Source organism: Anabrus simplex, chromosome 5, assembly GCF_040414725.1.
Source record: "Anabrus simplex isolate iqAnaSimp1 chromosome 5, ASM4041472v1, whole genome shotgun sequence".
Classification (NCBI taxonomy): Eukaryota; Metazoa; Arthropoda; class Insecta; order Orthoptera; family Tettigoniidae; genus Anabrus; species Anabrus simplex.
The window spans coordinates 260,980,131-261,000,107 of record NC_090269.1 but is presented as its reverse complement, the minus strand read 5'-3'; the positions used below and the strand labels follow the sequence as shown (position 1 = coordinate 261,000,107).

The window sequence follows — 19,977 nt, the reverse complement described above, 5'->3', positions numbered from 1 at the left end:
CAAAAAAAACTGAAGCATGAACTTCTCCATATAGAAATATACCACAGGAAGAAACAAACTCTCGAGTTGGAACGTGAGTTAGGGCTACCATCTTCAGAATTTACTAGCAATATTGCAGCTTCTGCTTCGCAGGAAGAAATTGTACCAATATACACTACAGAAGATAGTGTAAACCTAGAGTGCATTACCAACTAAAGTGTTGACTGATAAGATAAATTGATCTATTATTAACCTTATTTGCAAGTTAACACGTTTTCTTTTTTACCTTGTAAAATAGCCAGTAAATAAAAATAAATGTAAATAATGTGGAAACAGTTGTTATTGTTCAGTTCAGTTAGCAAAATATCTCAACAACGAATTAAGTTTAGCAATGGTGTCTAGATTGGGTGCCTCATCATTTTCAGGATTGGAGTGTTCATTTTCATCTATGAAAGTAACTCTCCTTCTTTCTTCCAACTTTATGTGCAATATTATGTAATGCAATACATGCTATGACCACCTTTCCTGCTTTTGTTGGACATAATCTTAAGTGGTTTAAGCAGGAGAAACGTTTCTTTAGAATTCCAATACTATTCTCAACAATACGCCATGTTCATTTACAGTATGTGCCTTGTTAAATCAGTGTTCAATAGCATCGTCAGGATTTCTATTAAGAGGGTGTATTAACAACTCTTAGTCCATAGGCACTGTCACCTAATATAACTGCTCCTGAGAATGGCCTCTAACCTGAGTCAAAACGTCTACAAACAGCAGTGTTTCTTAGGACCCGGGAATCGTGCGCACTACCTGGCCAGCTAGTATTAGCACTGTAGAAAGTCAAGTCTGCACCAGTCATCACCATAATATTGAGAGAATGATGCCCGTGTCTATTAACATAAATCTTTTCGTGCTCATTAGGAGCATCAATATTAACGAGAGTATCGTCAACACAGCCACACACAGAAGGAAAGCCACCCTTCATTAGAAATTCCGTCACTATATTATGTGGATTATCAGGCCAACCTACTATGTTAGGAAATATTACATTTACTATAGCATTCACGACTAGTAACAGTTCTACGAATGGCTGATTTTGATGTCCCATGCATTGCTGCTACACCGTACAGCTGGGTACCATTTCCTAACCAATGTAAACATATAAGAATTTGCTGTTTTTCAGAAAGGTATTGACTTCTTTTTGTTGCAGGTTTCAATAAATGATCAGTCATTTCAAGAACACAGCTTGTGTTGGGGTAACATGAAAACACTCGCGAAATTCCGTCGAAGTGAGGTTATGAAAATTATCCTGTCTTTGTACGTTCTCTTGTAGGATTCTTCATCACTATCCTCACTTGATGATAACAAAAGCTCTCGTTGTAACATGTTATATCACTAAACCAAATTCTACGCCAAGAAACTAGTGTAGATACTTCTTAACAGATGAAAAGGGAATTGTCTCTTTGCAAGATTTCCAAAAACGTTTCACTTCATTTCTTGGCACTTTGTATTTCTGTACCAATGGAGGAACATAACAGGCTTAAAAAGTGAAAAGCTGGCACATTGTCCATGTCCTTCCACTAGGAAGGAAGACAACAGCCAAACCGAAGCATGAACTTCTCCGTATAGAAATATACCACAGAAAAAAAATCTTGAGTTGGAACGTGAGTTAGTAATGGTGGAAGAAAATCTGAACTGAAAAGTGCAAAGTTGCTAAGTTCATTCATGGAACAGGCTCCTGGAGGTTTCGATGAGCTTTGCGAGACTGAAGTATCTCGAAGGGCTGGCCTCAGGTATGTAAGACAGAAGCGACTTGCCAGCGAGTTGAGTTGGTGTAGTTCAGTGAGTGTGTGGACGTAGTGAATCGAAAGAGAACAAAGGGTGCTACAGTCACGGGTGGGCTCAATGTGAGCTACGTCAGTTACTAGCCCAGAGCAAGAGAAAGCCGAAGTTGAGAGGGGCAGTCAGTGGAGGGTACATCTGCCGAACTGAGCACTGTCCTGTTTGCCTATCGTCGCGTGTGTGCCTATCGGGGCCGGCAGAAGGACACTGAGTGTTCTAGTGCAGCGTGTAGATGACGCTGGATGCCGACAAGCGTAGGCTGCAAACGGAGTTCCACCGGGGTGCGGAAAACAAACCTCGTCCTGAATTATGAGACTGTCGTGCGCATGCTGTGAACTGTGGACTGTGACAATGCCGACGAGTGTGACTGAGTGAGTCTGTAGTGTAAGTAATTGGAGATGGTGGTGGCGGTGGTGGTGGTGGTGATTATTGTTTTAAGAGGAAGTACAACTGGGCAACCAACCTCTATATAACACTAATCAGAGGAAAAATATGGAAGGGGTCCGACACTTCGAAAAATGAAGATATCGGCCAAAGGACGGCAAGGGCCACGAAGGGCGTGAAAATGAAAGACTCACTAGCCCTCGCAAACCTAATAGCGTCGGGGTCGGAAAAGAACAAGAGTTGACCAAGATAGTTCGGATAGGATAGATGAAAGTGAGGAGCCTGGCACAAGTAAGTGGAAGCATTGCCAGGATTCAGCTGAGGGCCCCGTGGTCGCCAGCCCACGCTCCAAAGTTCAGAGCCCTTGAGGCCCCTTTTAGTCGCCTCTTACGACAGGCAGGGGATACCGTGGGTGTTATTCTACTGCCCCCACCCACAGGGGGGAAGTAATTGGAGACTGTGTATCAGCGTAAATAAACAGAGGGAATAAGACAGCATGTACTGTGTAATTGCATGTCTTGAGTGGAAGTTGTGAGCTCTGTTATCCTATATGTTAATGTGTAGTCTTAGCAAGTAGTTAATAAATTTTAGAAGTAAAACACTACCAGGTTTTGTTCTTCATTTATCTACCCCGCCAAGACATCAAAGTATGATATAGAATACTGCTACAAAGCGAAACATGCTCATTTGCATGATACTGTTGAAGGGGATGTTCAAATAAAAATGATTGAAGATAGATTTTATACATTATTTTCCAAACTCAAAAAACAGAGATCCTCACAAAACACTAGAACATTGCTCAAAATCAAGCATAAAACTTTTTGAATTATGTATTATGTTTTACTGAATGGACAACAGGAATTTTTACTTTTCTTGATGGAAATTCTGTCATTTCCATCTAAGAAATTGTAAATCTTAGCTTGCCTGCTTCAACCCTATATCTTTGTACAGCTGCTCAAAAAAACAAAAAGAGCACATGCTGTTGCAGAAGTTCCTCTCAGATTCATTTTACCACAAACAATTGAACCTTAGATATAATGTTTGTTGTAGGTATCCACACGGTTTTTATCTGCAAGAAAGGTGAATTTGATAATAATAAATATTAAGTCTGATAAAATATTAAGTGCGAGGAACATAAAGTAACATTCTCTTTTTGAGTGGCTATGCATTGTAATGTGTCAGCTTTCTTTGAATGTGTAAATATAGGAAAATAAAACCATGTCTATTAATATTGAATGCAGTATAAATTACATACAAATACTTGAAGGAAAAAAGAGGTTTTTCTTGCATTTATAGTGTCTTTCTTTACGCTGTACTCCACGCAACATTTTGTTGAAAATGATGCAAGAGCTCTGTATGATATAGATGTTGATTCCCATAGGGAATCTGAAATATTCGTCCTGAATGAGTAAATTTATAATACCAATATAAATGGTCCGTTATTGGACATTATAAATTTTCCAGCTAACTCATTCCTGGTTGCCAACGTTTCGCCCCCGTGTGCTAGGTTGGGCTCATCAGTTGATACCTAGCACATCTACCAAGACGCTGGCTAGTGCTTACCATGGAGGCCACTGCGTAGGCTACTTAGAGTCACCGGCAGTGCCAATGCACTATGAGAAAATTTGTCTCATTACCAGCGTCTTGGTAGGTGTGCTAGGTACCAACTGATGAACCCAACCTAGCACAGGGGCGGAGCGAAACGTTGGCAACCAGGAATGAGTTAGCTGGAAAATCTATAATGTCCAATAACGGACCATTTATATTGGTATTATAAATTTACTCACTCGGGATAAATCTTTCAGATTCCCTATGGGAATCAACATCTATATCATCTGATGGCCAAGCACGCATCAATTTTTGGTAATGAAACAAAGTTTCTCATAGTGCATTGGCACTGCCAGTGGCTCTAAGTAGCCTACGCAGTGGCCTCCACGGTGAGCACTAGCCAGCGTCTTGGTAGGTGTGCTAGGTACCAACTGATGAGCCCAACCTAGCACACGGGGGCAAAACGTTGGCAACCAGGAATGAGTTAGCTGGAAAATTTATAATGTCCAATAACGGACCATTTATATTGGTATTATAGAAGCTCTGTAGTCACAATCGAATGGCACTCCTTTGCTGTACCGAATGTGTTTACACTCTCACTTGACTGTGACGTTCACTTAACATGTAAGCCTACACAGTTATGTCAAGCCTGCCCAGCCACATGGGCTAGCCTCAACGGGTGCCCAGTAGAGCAACTCTACCTTAGATCATAGTTTGCTCACCTTCACTCTTCGAACATCATGGGATCAGAGGCATAGAAGTCCCTCCAAATATTTGTCCTTAAGATATAGTTCCTCTATACAGAACTGTTCCCTAACAAGAATGTACTGTATACCAAACAGGACAGCATAAATGATGATACTGATAGAACCTTTCTGAAAAAAATTGCTTTGACTTTCTCTAGTTCTGTCAGCTGTCTCTCTGCGAGGTGTGGCCAGGCATCTTTTAGGCCACATGGAAAAGTGCTGTAAGCTGAGCCAAGTGACAACCTCCTGACTGTTGACACCAAATTTCGAGTGAACAAGTGCGACAGACAGTTGAAGACAGAGTGAATATAGTGAGGGAATAGAAACCCAGTGAAGCAACAGTAAATCTGTTTTTAAACTAGCCCACATAATAACAGGCTTATGTCATCTGGTTCTCAAAAGCCATATGGAAATTCTTCAAATTGTTTACCGGTACTATTTACTAGTTACCTATTTGTTCAAAAATCACTGGTGAAAGTCTCTACAACACATCAAACATGATTTACTACATTTATAGCGTAAATTAGATAAAAAATCTTATTTTTAATTCAGGATAAAGCTTGCAATTTTACACAACATAACTTCCTCTATCCAGACATCAGGCTGGCTGGACACACTTGTATGACCTTTTTCTCTTACGTGAATTAAATGATGTTGCTTACCTGAAGCAGTAATAGAAGAGGATACTGAAGTTACTACATCTGTACCAGCAGCAGAACTGACTTCAATAGCCTGACCTGTTGAACTTCGCTCCCCCACTTCAAGAGGCAATCCTGGTGCTGGTTCATGAGGAGCGCTATCACCCTCAGGAGAAGCTCCAGCAACTGGAGTAGCACCCTCTGGAGCTTCTACAAGAAAACAACAGTTAATAATAAGCCCAGATGATCACAAGCTTCAAAAAGCATATAAGCTTACAATTTTATACTACTCAGTTTCCTCTGTCTAGATATCAGGCTGGCTGGACACATCTATAAGGATCACTAAATTACATAAATTCATACTGTCATGGCACTGAACACATAAACTTCTGGGTTAATGCCATACGAAATTACAGAAATTAAGTCATGATCATTCCAATTAGAACAAGCAAAGTACGATCTTAACAAAATGTAAAGCTTTTCTGCAGCTTGTCCACAAACCCCAAAAAATCATTACATCAAAATAAATTCAATTCTCCTCCCCCCCCCCCCCCCCCCCTAGTTGTCAGGAATACTGAACATTTATACTTTACTTTAATTACTGTAACTAGTGGTTTTTATGCTTCTAAAATTAGTATGTATATTCAATCATGGTATCCAAGCTGAGATAAGTTGAAAATGGGTGTTAACATTTACTTTTGGCTAGCAGTTCAATGTCGCACTAAATCAGATACATTTTCAATGATCATGGGACAGTAAAATGAAATGGCGTATGGCTTTTCGTGCCGGGAGTGTCCAAGGACATGTTCGGCTCGCCACGTGCAGGTCTTTTGATTTGACTCCTGTAGGCGACCTGCACATCATAATGAGGATGAAATGGAGATGAACCTGACACATACAACCAGCCCCCGTGCCAACAAAATTAACCAATGCTGGTTAAAATTCCAGACCCGCCGGGAATCGAACCCGGGACGCCTGTGACCAAAGGCCAGCACGCTAACCGTTTAGCCATGGGCACAGTAAAGGGATAGGACTGGGAAGGATGTAGCTGTGGCTGTAATGAACTGTTTCTCTTTTTCTTTCTCTTTCTTCTTTTTTGCTACAGGATTACTTTTTTTTCCCTTAGTTGCTTTACATCGCACCAACACAGACAGGTCTATGGCGAGGCTACAGGTTTAATGTTGTACTAACTCAGATAAGTTTTCAGCAGCGATAAGATAGGAAATGGCTACAACTGTTGTGAAAATGAGAAATCAAAAGGAAAGAAAAAAGAAAAACGACAGTTGAAACTTACAGCATGCTGTATAAAGAAAATTAAAATCACAACACAGTAGAACTTGGAGTTAATGACATCCAAGGGACCCAATAAATTGCGTGATAAAAACTACATCTAAAATTTGCTGCTGCTGATGATGATGATGCTTGTTGTTTTAAGGGGCCTAACATCTAGGTCACCAGCACCTGATGGTACAAAATGAAATGACAAATTAAAAGTTTTAAATCATCCACTGACCAAAATAAAAATTGCATGAAGAATGAATAGATGGATATGAATTTAAAACAATCAGTGGATCCTACCCAAAAACTACCATAAAAAATAGTATTACTGAGCAAGAGACCACTTCTAAAGCACAATCCTGAATCGAGGATGCTTGTTGTCTAAAGGGGTCCAAAATACAGGTCAACAGCCCCGCATAATGGTACTTATTACTGGTAAAGGAGAACCAGGTATTTGTCTTGTTGGGGTACTAATCAAAAGTAGCGTAGACTCATGGTGTTCCACATATCATGGTACTACTCACAAATATTGGATGTCATACAGATAACGCAGACCTATGGTGTTTCTCACATAATGGTGCTAAACATAGGCAACGCAAACTGATGGCGTTTCTCACATAATGGTGCCACACGTAGACAACGCAAACCGATGGTGTTCCTCACATAGTGGGTACTAAGCACAGGCAATGCAGACCTACGGTGCCGCTCATATAGTGGTACTAATCACAGGCAACACCCAGACCCGTGGTGTTGCTCACAAGGGTACGACTACGGGTACTGGAAACCCACAGTGACCCACTCTCTGCTGCTACAAATCACAAACCTATTTTGTACCTAATATAGTGGTACTACTCGCAAGTACAGGCAACCCACGGTGTTCCCTGCGTGATGGTACTAATCAAAAGTAGTTTCATGGTTCTAATACAATCATCCCTTGGTTGCCCCTTTCAGTCACCTCTCACGACAGGCAGGGATACCGTGGGTGTATTCTTCGTCTGCATCCCCCACCCACAGGTGGTAGACAGAGAAAAAGGAAGAAATAAGAAGGGATCCGTCATTTCGAAAAATGAAGTAACAGACGAAGGCCATGAAGGGCGTGTAAATGAAAGACTCCTCTGGCCTCGAATGCTCTAATACCATCGGGGTCTGAAAAGAACAAGAGATGACCAAAGGAGGTTAGACAGGATAGATGAAAGTGAGGAGCCTGGCACAAGTAAGTGGAAGCAATGCCAGATCTCAGCTAAGGGCCCCTTGGTCGCCAACCCCCTTCCAAGATATTAGACTGCAAACTTTTGGCACAATCTGCCATTAAGACCAAGTCATCAGCATAGGCCAGACTGCTTACTACATTTCCACCTAAGTGAATCCCTCCCTGTCACTTTATACCTTTCAGCAGATGATCCAAGAAAACTACAGTTCAAACAACAAAGGTGAAAGATTACAGCCTTGTCTAACCCCTGTGAGTACCCTGAACCAAGGACTCATTCTACAATCAATTCTCACTGCCGCCCAATTGTCAACATAAATGTCTTTGATAGCTTTTAATAATATAGCCTCAATCTCATAGTATGGCGAACATCTTTTCCCTCGGTACCATGTCATATGATTTCTCTAGATCTACAAAACATAAACGTCTATTCCTCTCGTAGCACTTTTCAATTATCCAGTGCATACTGAAAATCTGATCCTGACAGCCTCTCTGTGGTCTGAAACCACACTGGTTTTCATCCAACTTCCTCTCAACCACTAACTGCACCCTCCTTTCTAAGATGCCAGTGAATACTTTGCCTGGTATACTATTTTGCTATTTGCTTTACATCGTACTGACACAGATAGGTCTTACGGTGATGATGGGACAGGAAAGGCCTCGGAATGGGAAAGAAGCGGCCGTGGCCTTAATTAAGGTACAGCCCCAGCATTTGACTAGTGTGAAAATGGGAAACCATGGAAAACCATCTTCAGGGCTGCCGACAGTGGGATTCGAACCCACTATCTCCCGGATGTGAGCTCACAGCTGTGCGCCCCTAACCGCACGGCCAACTCCCCGGTGCCTGGTATACTAATCAATGAGATACTTTGATGGTTGTTGCAATCCTTTCTGTTCCCTTGCTTATAGATAGGTGCAATTACTGCTTTTGTCCAATCTTAAGGTACCTTACCAACAATGCATGCTAATTTTATTACTCTATAAAGCCATTTTATCCCTGCCTTCCCACTATACTTCACAATTTCTGGTCTAACTTCATCTATTCCTGCTGCTTGATGACAATGGAATTTAATTACCACCTTTTCCATTTCCTCAAGCGTAATTTCACCAACATAATTTTCCTCCTCCCCATGAACTCGGTTGTTCGCAAACTCGGTTGTTCGCAACAACACCTGGAATATTTCCTTTTATGTTGAGAAGATTTTCAAAATATTTCCTCCGCCTGTCCAGTGATTTGCCTGGGATCTATTATGAGTTCACCTGAATTACCCAAAACAATGTTAATTTCCTTTTTCCCTCCCTTCCTAAGATTCTTTGTTACTGTCCAGAAAGGTTTACCTGCTGCTTGACTTAGCCTTTGCAGGCTATTACCAAACTCGCCTTTGCAGGCTATTACCAAACTCTTCCCACAAATTCTTTCTGGATTCAAGTGTAAGAGAAGGCCTAAAGGCCTCAACTACGCCAATAAAGACATTTATCTATATTTGTTTCGCTCTGTTTCCTTCAGCTACGTACAATTCCCTCTCTGCATCAGCCCTTGTTTGGAGCCATTTCTGACATGCCTTCCTTTTACGTTTACAAGCTGTTCTCACTTCATCATTCCACCAAGATGTTCGGTTTCTCCCATCTTTACACACAGTTGTTCCTAGGCATTCCCTTGCTGTTTCTACTACAGCATCCCTGTATGCCACCCATTCTCATTCTATATCCTGAACCTGCTTACTGTTCACTGCTCGGAACTTCTCACTTATCATATCCATGTACTTCTGTCTAACTTCCTCGTCCTGGAGATTTTCTACCCTTATTCGTTTGCAGACAGATTTTACTTTCTCTATACTAGGCCTAGAGATACTTAGTTCACTACAGAACAGATAGTGGTCTTATCATCAAAAAATCCCTGGAAAACCTGTACATTCCTAACAGATTTCCTGAATTCGAAGTTTGTTAAGAGATGGTTATTATGGATCTGGTACCCCTACCCTCCCATGTGTAGCGGTGAATAGCCTTATGCTTGAGGAATGTATTCATAACTGTTAAACCCATACTAGCACAGAAGTCCACCAAATGCTTCCCATTCCTATTTTTTTTAAATGCTATTTGTTCGGGGCGTCGACCCATGTGGATCTGTTGCCTCTACTGGCACCATATTGTATGAACCTGCATGTAATTGGAATGGGGGTAGTGTGGAATGTTGTGTGAGGAAAGGAAGATTAAGGACGTCACAAACACCCAGTCCCCAGGCCAGGGATAATAATCATTACAATTAAAAAACCCTCACCCAGCCGGGAATTGAACCCAGGGCCGCCGGGTGAGAGGCGGACACTTTGCCCCCTACACTGCAGGGCCGGACTCCCATTCCTATTAGTTTCCATATCTTCTCCACATATACCAATCACCCTTTTGTATCCTTCAGTTCTGTTTTCAACTCTCGCATTGAAATCGCCTATTAGCACTATCCTATCCTTGCTGTTGACCCTGACTATGATGTCACTCAATGGTTCATAAAACTCGTCAATTTCATCCTCATCTGCACCCTCACATGGTGAATACACTGAGAAAATTCTCATCATAATTCCTTCAACTGCCAAATCTACCCCACATCACTTGCTCATTTACATGCCTAATACAAACTATGTTGCGTGCAATAGTATTCCTGATGAACAGCCCTACCCCACACTCAGCATTTCCTTTTTTAACACCAGTCAAGTACACATTATAATCTCCTATCTCTTCCTCATTATCTCCTCTTACCCGAAGAGCATTTTCTTCTAGCACATCCAGCTACATCCTCTTTGCCGACTCAGCCAGTTCTTTCTTTCTTCCATAAGAACCATTAATACTGATAGCTCCCCATGGAATTCCATTTCATTCGCCAAGTTGTTTCCAAGGAGTCCCTCGCCTGTCAAATGGGAATGGGACTCCGTTACTCCCATAGGTCCGAGGCTTGCTTAAAATGTTTTAAGCTAGGTAAATTCATGAAGCAGGGTGCTACCCTACTTACACTTAGTCCAAGTGAGGATCTCTCCTCTAACGGGTTAGGGACCTCCGGTGGATTGTATAGTCCTAGCTGCCTGATCACAAAGTGTGCCATGGTTCAGGAACTGGGACGTGACTACAGTAAACCACACGATGAACCATATTAGAAGTCTACTAAAAAACATTAGAAAAAAAATAAAGCAGCCTCATTCAGCGCAGTAGTTTTAAAATATTAAACATAGAAATGTAACTTCAAAACCAGATTGCAGTCAAAGTTTTATATGACCTTATTTAAATATGTTGATGTTATGTAAGTGTTCACAGCTGAGAAAAAACTTTCATACTATGACAAACTTTTTTCCTTGATTAATACTTCTTTTCTTTCTAAAGACTTGTCTTGCTGATATGTTTAAAACATATAAGAATTTGATTATATTTTGCAACTGTTGTTTTCTCTTATATATTTTAATTTTCTACTGAGAGCCTCGAATCCACTGTGGGCCATTGTGCATTCTTCCGAAACTATTAGCTTACACTCTTTCAAAACTTGCACTATATTGCTCTGTTTGGAAATATTACACATAGGTGTGTCTACTTGCAGCATATTTAGGGCAGTTTGAAAGCAGCGTGTGCTGTTTTACCTCCTTCGAGCAGTGGAACATTAATGCCTGAATAAGCAACAGCCAAGGCTATTACACAATTTTTTTGTATTCTTGCCAATAGAAAATTTATGACAAACATCTTACTGGTGCCTTCAGGGAACATTAAGAAAAATGTTTGACTAACACCTTTTTTGATGCTTTCTAAAATTTGGTCATATATGAAGGGCAGTTCATCGTTTAACAAAAACTCATTCACACTTATGACCTGTGCTTACATATATGGACTGTAGCTGATCTCCCGGAGGTAGTGTCTATTTAGTAAGATTGCTTCACATCATCTTATTTTGTTAGTGGTATATAACGTCACACTAACATATAGAACATTTTCAGCAATGCAAGGATGAGAAAGGGCTGGGATCGGGAAGGTAGTGGCTGTGGCCTTGGTAAAGCCCCAGCATTTTCCTGGTGTGAAAATGGGAAACCATGAGAAACCATCTTCAGAGCATCTCCCGAATGAAAGTTTCACATCTTGAAGGCTGAGGTAAACCATATTATTGTAGGCATTGGCCTCTCAATGACAGCACTGTATCAAGATAAACGAAGCATTTAGAAAACTAACACCATGGTACTACAGCACTGAAGGACCTTGGCCTACCAAGCGACCACTGCTCAGCCCGAAGGATTGCAGATTACGAGGTGTCGTGTGGGCAGCATGACAAATCCTCTCAGCCGTTATTCTTGGCTTCTTGACCGGGGCAGCTGTTTCACCGTCAGATAGCTCCTCAATTCTAATCACGTAGGCTGAGAGGACCTCGAACTAGCCCTCAGAACCAAGTAAAAATCCCTGACCTGGCCAGGAATTGAACCCGGGGCCTCCGGGTAAGAGACAAGCACGCTACCCCCACACCATGGGGCCGGCGCATTTATAGTACACTTCAATTAAAATTAGGTGAACAACTCCATGTTTTAACTCTAACTCCACTCGATGTATTAAAATACAGGGTCTTTTTTTAAGCTTGCTCCGAGTGTCAGGGGAACATGCACGGAAGGTGATAGCGCGGCCGGATGACTCATTTGCCGAGAGATATATTGCTTCATGACCGGCTAAGATAATCTAATGCAGTACGGTAGTGATAACCATTGCTTCACAGCAATAGTTTAGTTTAACAGCTGTGGTCTTGGTAGCATGTTCAATGTGTTCACTTTAAAATATCGTAGTTTCTGTAGAGATACAAAAGTTATTGTGTGTTTAACAAGTGATGTATACAGTGGAACAGCGTGTATTCATTGTGTTGTGCTATGCAAAGTATTCCTCTTATACAGATTCATTCGCAAATTTCCTGGCATCCTACCTCCCCATAGGAATACGGTACGTAAATTAGTAAAGAAGTTCCGCACCACCTGGTCCATTCTTAACAAGAAATCACGCAGGAGATGAACCATTTTAATAGAGGAAAAGCTTGATGAAATAGGAGCTCTCCTGGAAAGAACTCCAACAAAATCCCTATTGCATCTTGCCATACAAGCTAATGTGTCATTAATGTGTCAAAGCAACAAAACTGTTAAAAGCCAAACCGTACAAACCCACCCCTGCCCAACATTTAAGAAGACTTGACAGTTTCGCTAGGGTTCGGTATTGTAACTGCTTAAATCAGTCAGTTTACGATGAGTATGTTGACCCAGAACTTTTATTTTATAGCGATGAGGCATGGCTACACTTAAGTGTCTATGTAATTAGTCAAAACAATCGCTTCTGGTGTGCAGAAAATCCCCACCAGCTACATGTCCATCCACTATATGATGTAAAGATAGGAGTCTAGTGCTCAATAAGTGCTTGCAGAATTATAGGCCCTATAATTTTCCGTGAAACAATAAATGCTGATCGATATATTAGACCTCGTTCTCATGCCATTCTTTCAAGAGCCGACGGAAGAAGAAAGCAGTAATGGTTTCTTCATGCAAGATAATGCAACAGTACACATTGCTAATTGGTCTATGGAGGCAATATGGGAAGTTTTCGAAGATCATGTGGTTAATTATCCCCCTAGATCTCCTGACTTAAATCCCTCACACAAGAGAACATTACACAAGTTACTTTGCACATCACACAGTCTGAGATTCGCCGAGTGTCTGCAAATCTGTTTACGAGGTGTCAGGCGTGTTTGACAACTGAGGGACAACATTTTGAACAACAAATGTAATGCCAGGTAGGTTTCAGACTAATAGTTTCCCTAGAAATGGATTTCTGTAAGTGTGAATTGCCGCAATGTAGTGGGGAGGAAAAGCGTGCATTAAACCCGCTAGCGACGGAGTGTCATTGCACCAGCCATGCCATGCTCTAGGAAGTGTTGCAGAGCGAGCTATAAAAACTGTATATCACGATGATTTTAAAAGGTCCACTTGCTAGTCTTCATGTTAAATATACACTGCATTATTACAAAATATTGTTAGTACCAACTGTAGCGAGACTATTTTAAAATCAACTTGTTTTGAGTCTTAATGCTAAATACAGTGTGTTGTAACATATGTAAAAATAAATTTGCCTTGTTACATTCTTATTATCATGTTAAAAGGAATTGTTATTGTTCTGTTGGTTAAATGGACTGATGTGCGAGTTAATTATGGAAACTCCTCATTTCATCTGTGGTGGACTCTTATTTATAACAGGATGGAGCTTATATGGTAGAGTGTCTAATATGGAAAAATCACTTGTTCAGAATGACTCATTCTTTTTATTGTCTGTAGAGTCCCCAGCTAGCGTCAACACAATGTGATAATGGATATATGATGGAGGCCGCTTAGAGGGATCAAAAGAGTGGGAACAATAACAATTCCTTTTCTTATTATAATGAGAATGTAACAAGACGATTTCTTTTTTTACAAATGTAACAATACAGTGTGTATTTAGTATTAAGACTCGCACGTGGATTTTAAAATGAACATACCACAATTTGTAATAACATTTTTAATAATGCAGTGTATATTTAGCTTGAAGACTCACAATAAGTGAACATTCTTCAAATCATGATATATATATTTTTTTTTTACAAGTTGCTTTACGTCGCACCGACACAGATATGTCTTATGGCGACAATGGGACGGTAAACGGTTAGGAATGGGAAGGAAGCGGCCGTAGCCTTATTTATGGTACATTTGCCTTGTGTGAAAATGGGAAACCATGGAAAACCATCTTCAGGGCTGCCGACAGTGGGGTTCGAACCCACTATCTCCCGAATACTGGATACTGGCCGCACTTAAGCAACTGCAGCTATCGAGCTCGGTATGATATATTTTAATGAACTTATTTTTCATAATACACCATCTTGTTATGCATCATATTTTTCTAATAATGTTTTAGAATGCATCTAGTTGATTTATTTCGTAGCGAGCCGATAACAGTCCAAAGGGAACTGAAACATGCCCTGGTGTTATAAAAAATGTTGTCTTTCTTAACAGTGTATTGAAAGATAGAAAAATATAATTTTCTCTTGGGAGTCAATTTTTAATGATTTGTAAGTCAATATGGAATCATGATGAGGTTTATTGCTTGTAATGCACTCAATGCCGTATATCCTCAGAAAGGCTATCCATGTAATTCTCTCAAAGATTTAAAGCATGTGACAATATTGACAAAATATCAACATTACAGCAAAAAGTTTCCGTAATATCAATGGAGAATCACAAAGTGCAGGTTCTTACATGGTTGCATCCCAATGACTTTTGTCTTTTAGAAGCCTAGAACCTTTACATGCTGACCGGTACGGTATGTTGGTTGAATCATTCCATTAACGCTCTTCAATTCCAAGAAAGATGTGGGGCTTCAGACTTCATGAAGTAAAAGACGATAGATAATAACCCCAAGGATGTACGGTATATACGCTGCCTAAAGCCTGGTTCTCCACTGACAGCTCGAAATGTACCACTTATTGCAAGTTACAAACTAGTCGCATACTACTTAGCCGAGCATCTAATCTCCTTACTCCCAAATCTTCCCTGCTCAAAGTTTGCAATATTTTTGTAACACTACTCCTTTCTCAGAAATCACCCAGAACAAATCATGCTACTTTCCTTTAGATCTTTTCCAGTTCTTGTATCAAGTAGTCCTGGTGTGGGTCCCATACACTAGAACCATACTCTAAATGGGGTCTTACCAGAAATTTTTTTGTCCTTACTACAATACCTAAATACTCTCATAAGCATGTGAAGAGATCTGTAACCTTTCTTTACAATCTTGTTAATGAGATTATCCCAATGAAGATCATTCCCTATATTAACACCTAGGTACTTAACAGTCATCCCCATGACGTGCTATCACCTCATCAATACAGTAATTCAAACTGAGAGGACTTTCCCTCTTAGTGAAACTTACAACCTGACTTTCATCCCTCTCAACCATCATACCATTGTCTGCTGTCCAACTCGCAACACTGTCTGGTCTTTTTGTAATTGCTTACAATCTTGTACCTTACTTACTACTCCTTTACTCATATCATTTAAAAATATAAGAAACCATGAAAATGCAATAATACTGCCCTGCGTGACACCCCCTCCCCTTCCCCTCTTAATCATTACAGGATAAGATAACACTTCACCTCACCTCAACAGAGCTCCATTTTCTAAAAATGTAGCCACCCATTCAATTACTTTTTGTTTTGTCCAATAGCCCTAATTTTCATCACTAACCTCCCATGATCTACCCTGTCAAAAGCCTTGGACAATTCAACTGCAATACAGTTCATCTGACCACCTGAATTTAAAATATCTGTTACATCTTGCTGAAATCCTACAAGTTGAGCCTCAATGAAATAACCATTCCTAAACCCAAACTGTCTTCTATCAAACCAGTTAGTAATTTTGCAAATGTATCTTATATAATCACAAAGAATGCTTTCCCAGAGTTTACAAACACCACATGACTGAGCTGCAATTATCCACTTTATGTTTATCACCCTTTCCCTTGTACACTGGGGCTACTATTGCAACTCTTCATTGAACTCTCCATTCATTTGGTATCACTTAATCATGAAATCTCCATTTATTTGGTATCACTCAAACATTCCTTTACTCCTGGCCAGCCATTTCCATATTTTTTTCTCTCAAATCTATTATTTTTTCCATACATAGCAAGACAGGTGTATCAACCACTTTCATAGAGTTCAACTTCATCCTTTTAATTTTCAAGACTAAATGTTGCCTGATCACTCTCGTTATTAATATATTTATACACTTTTTCGATAGATTTTATAGAGTTACAATACTCCACGTTAATATGAGCACCAAAAGTACATGAAAGCATACGGTTAAATGGCACAACCTCATGGTTATCTAGAGTCTCACCAATGACTTCAATAGGAAAACCACCATCTATGGAGCTCTTTGTCAATGTGGGTATCCATCTTCTGCTGATTGAGTTTCTTGGATGAGTGGTTCAGGAAACTTCTTACTGCAGCTACAGTACCTCTTTCATACAGGGTGATCTGTTATTTAAATTACCACAAGGCCCATAGATCACACTGGCATTGATAATTTCATGAAGAAGAAGATCCTTCGCCGAGTCTGGTATCTTCACACAAATAACACTATCTAATTTATCTGGGGAAATGTGTTGAAGCCATAAGAAAATGTGTATATAAGGCAAACCAAGCTTTTTCTATTCGATCGAATATATAGAACAATTATCTTCCCCAAACAAATTCCCCTTTATTAGCAATGTCAGTAATACCTTACCTTGTAAGTAAAATACCCTAGCTATATCACCAAAATGGTCGTGAGACTTTTGTACAGATAGCAATGCATTTGCAATTTCTTTCCATCAAGAATTACAAGTTAATGTATTGAATAGATTAGGACAACTGTAATAGCGAATGCATGTCATAGCATCCTGAGTCTTTTGGTGCATATACCATGGTGACTCAATGAAAGATGACAAACACTACCATCTGATCAAGCTGAGCGACATTGTATAGTGCCTCTAAGACGTATGTGATTATCAGCTCTGAGTTGCACCTGGTTGCTTATAATGAAATTTAAATGCTTTGCCTCATTTTTTGCATACTTAGCAATGAAGTATTGAATAAAAAGAGACCAACAGTAGAGCAAATGATTGGTTTCCACATGTCTGATCATGGTGCAGTAAGAATAAAAGTTTAATGCCAAAACAGTTTTTTGATGGGGTAATTTAATTTTTGGGTGAATCTGAGAGATGTCAATGGAGTAACCATCCTCATCATGACAGAAAAATAGTGGATACTGCAAGGCATCATATAAATGGTGCACTTCGCTGATGTGCTGCAATTTATCATCATGACTTTGTAATAAAATATCTCATTTTTCAAACTGTTGTCCAACTTCACTTACTATTGGTACATTAAAGCATCCTCTATAAGCAATGGCTACTTTTCTATCAGTATATATTACAATTCGGAAGTCCAGCTCCATGGCTAAATGGTTAGCGTGCTGGCCTTTGGTCCAGGGGGTCCCGGGTTCGATCCCCAGCCGGGTCGGGGATTTTAACTTTAATTGGTTAATTCCAATGGTTCAGGGGCTGGGTGTGTGTTGTGTGTTGTCTTAAAAATCATAAGTAGGTGCCCATCCTCAGACGCGCAGGATGCCTGTACGGGTCAACTCGAAAGACCTGCACCAGGCCTCTCCAAAGGCCACACGCCACTTTTTTTACAACTTGGAAAGTTTTTACAATTTTGAGGTATTTACTCAAGAGTAATTTTTGAGTCCTTTATGTACATATTATTATGGTGCAACATTGCCTGCAATTGCTTTACCAGGCCTTGCTTTACATCAGGGAGTGAAACTTAAGCATGTCTCTCTCTCATCCTCTCCAACAAAATAAATCTGTAGGAATTGAGGATCCTGATGAGGAAACGAATGCAGACTACCAATTGAACAATACATCTGACCCTGCCCTTTGTAACTTAGCATAAACCCACCTTCAAAATTTGTTTCGCTCCAAAAGAAGTCATTGAGAAGCAGCCATTGTATTTTCTAATCCAATCCATGAAATGTATGTGATCAGGATGCAGACCCTTGATCAAAGTATAGAGTGGCTCAAAAAGAGGTTTATTAGCTATCTTTGAATCATACTTCATTCCAGAAAAAGCGCTAATCTTCCATGGAAGTGATCGCCTTTCTGATAGTAGTCCTGGATTATTCTGCTCATGTCTACGAACAATTGCTCTGTAAGATGATTTTACTAGTAATTAGCTGTTGCTACCCTGTGAAGGTCTGGATGATTTTGCTAGTAATTAGATGCTGCTACTCTGTGAACTTCAGGGTTTTTGATTAGTGTAGCAGATTGTTTGAGCTGTTCTTTTCCAATGGTGTCTATATAGCAGCAGCATGAGGGGTTTTTACAATACTTTTTAGAGGTGGATATTCTACCAGAGTTGTCAGATTCAGAAATGGATGTAGTCGACCCATCTTCATGAGATAAACACAGAAATGTCCATGAGATAGATCTTACATAGAACTAAAACACAGTCCCTTCTACACCAAATTTCTCACACAGATCTACATTACAATAGACAAGAAAATTGTGAAAAATATTTGTTCCACTGGCACTAACTCGCATAAACCTCCACGAGTATAAAATTGCAACATATCAGTAAAGTAGTCGGTAGAACTGCTAAAATTATTTCTATCACTATCAAGTGACATCATATCTTCCCAGGGACTCACCACGTGAGCCACTATCTCTTCATATTCCTCTTACTCCATGACTTGAGTCCATCACAATAATTGGAACACTATTTATATTCAACATTCATACTATTTTTAAATTTATTAGAATGCCAAAAAGTTATTAATCTAAAATACATGTAAGTACTCTAAAATACACGCAGAAAATAAATGAACACTAAACCAAATAACGTAATGAACTTTAAGTCTCTCTCTCTCAGAAATTGCAATATGTACAAAAGATAAATGAACGCTACACCAGGAAGTTATGAACTTGAAGTTATGAGCATAGAATTATTATATACAGAAGCATGTGTCCTAAGTGACTACTGCTGAGGTTGTAGAACTTAAGATATTGTGTCTCAAGGCTACCGCCCTCCACCGAACGACCTAACGCCGCCAAGACATACCTTCTTAGTGAGTCTCAACATCACAAAAGGAAGAAGATATGAACATACAATTATTATATCTAACAGCATGTGCCGTAAGTGTATTTGTGCCTGTTGATGTTGTAGCACTTGTGATACCGTGTCTCAAGGCCACTGCCCCCACTGGACAATCCAACGCTGACGAGACAAATCCCTTCTTAACGAGTCTCTACATCACAAAATGATGGTACTAAAACACACATTTTAACCATGCGGTGGTTAACTTAACCGTTGTCTGGTTAAAATTGGGGTAAATTTCACATTTACAGCATTTCATGTTTGAGCAGATTTTTTTTTTTTTTTTTTTCATCCAGCAGTTAGGCTGAAATGATTAAATCTGTAGTAAATATATCTATCCCATTACAGAAGAAGATCATTAATAGTTGACACACTCACACAACCATTCAATGGACTTTTTGCATATTCCATGGTCTTATTGTTTATAAACCCCTTAGAGGTAGAATTCTGTAAAATGCTGAAATACTGTACATGTTTCACTATTTGTGTTGCAGAGTAATTATGCTAAGTTTCAAGAAAATCCAACCAAAAACTTTTTTTTTTTTCCAATACAAAATTCTATAACAAAGACCGAGGAAGTTCCATCAAGCGGAGATATTTGAGGGGGCAGGCAGATCTACTAAAGCGTTATTAGCAATTTTA

General features: G+C 39.8%; 1 protein-coding gene across 2 annotated transcripts in view; it reads right to left on the bottom strand.

Annotated features, from left to right (window-relative positions):
* fry (Protein furry) overlaps nucleotides 1-19,977 on the bottom strand; it is a 1,574,680-nt gene that overhangs the window by 1,527,817 nt on the left and 26,886 nt on the right. For both annotated transcript variants that reach the window (XR_011018272.1, XM_068227610.1), the window contains exon 4: nucleotides 5,159-5,344. Coding sequence is in view for 1 of the 2 variants with exons in the window: in XM_068227610.1 (XP_068083711.1) it covers nucleotides 5,159-5,344 (186 nt within the window). In the remaining variant the exon portion in view is untranslated. The remainder of the gene's footprint in view (nucleotides 1-5,158; nucleotides 5,345-19,977) is intronic.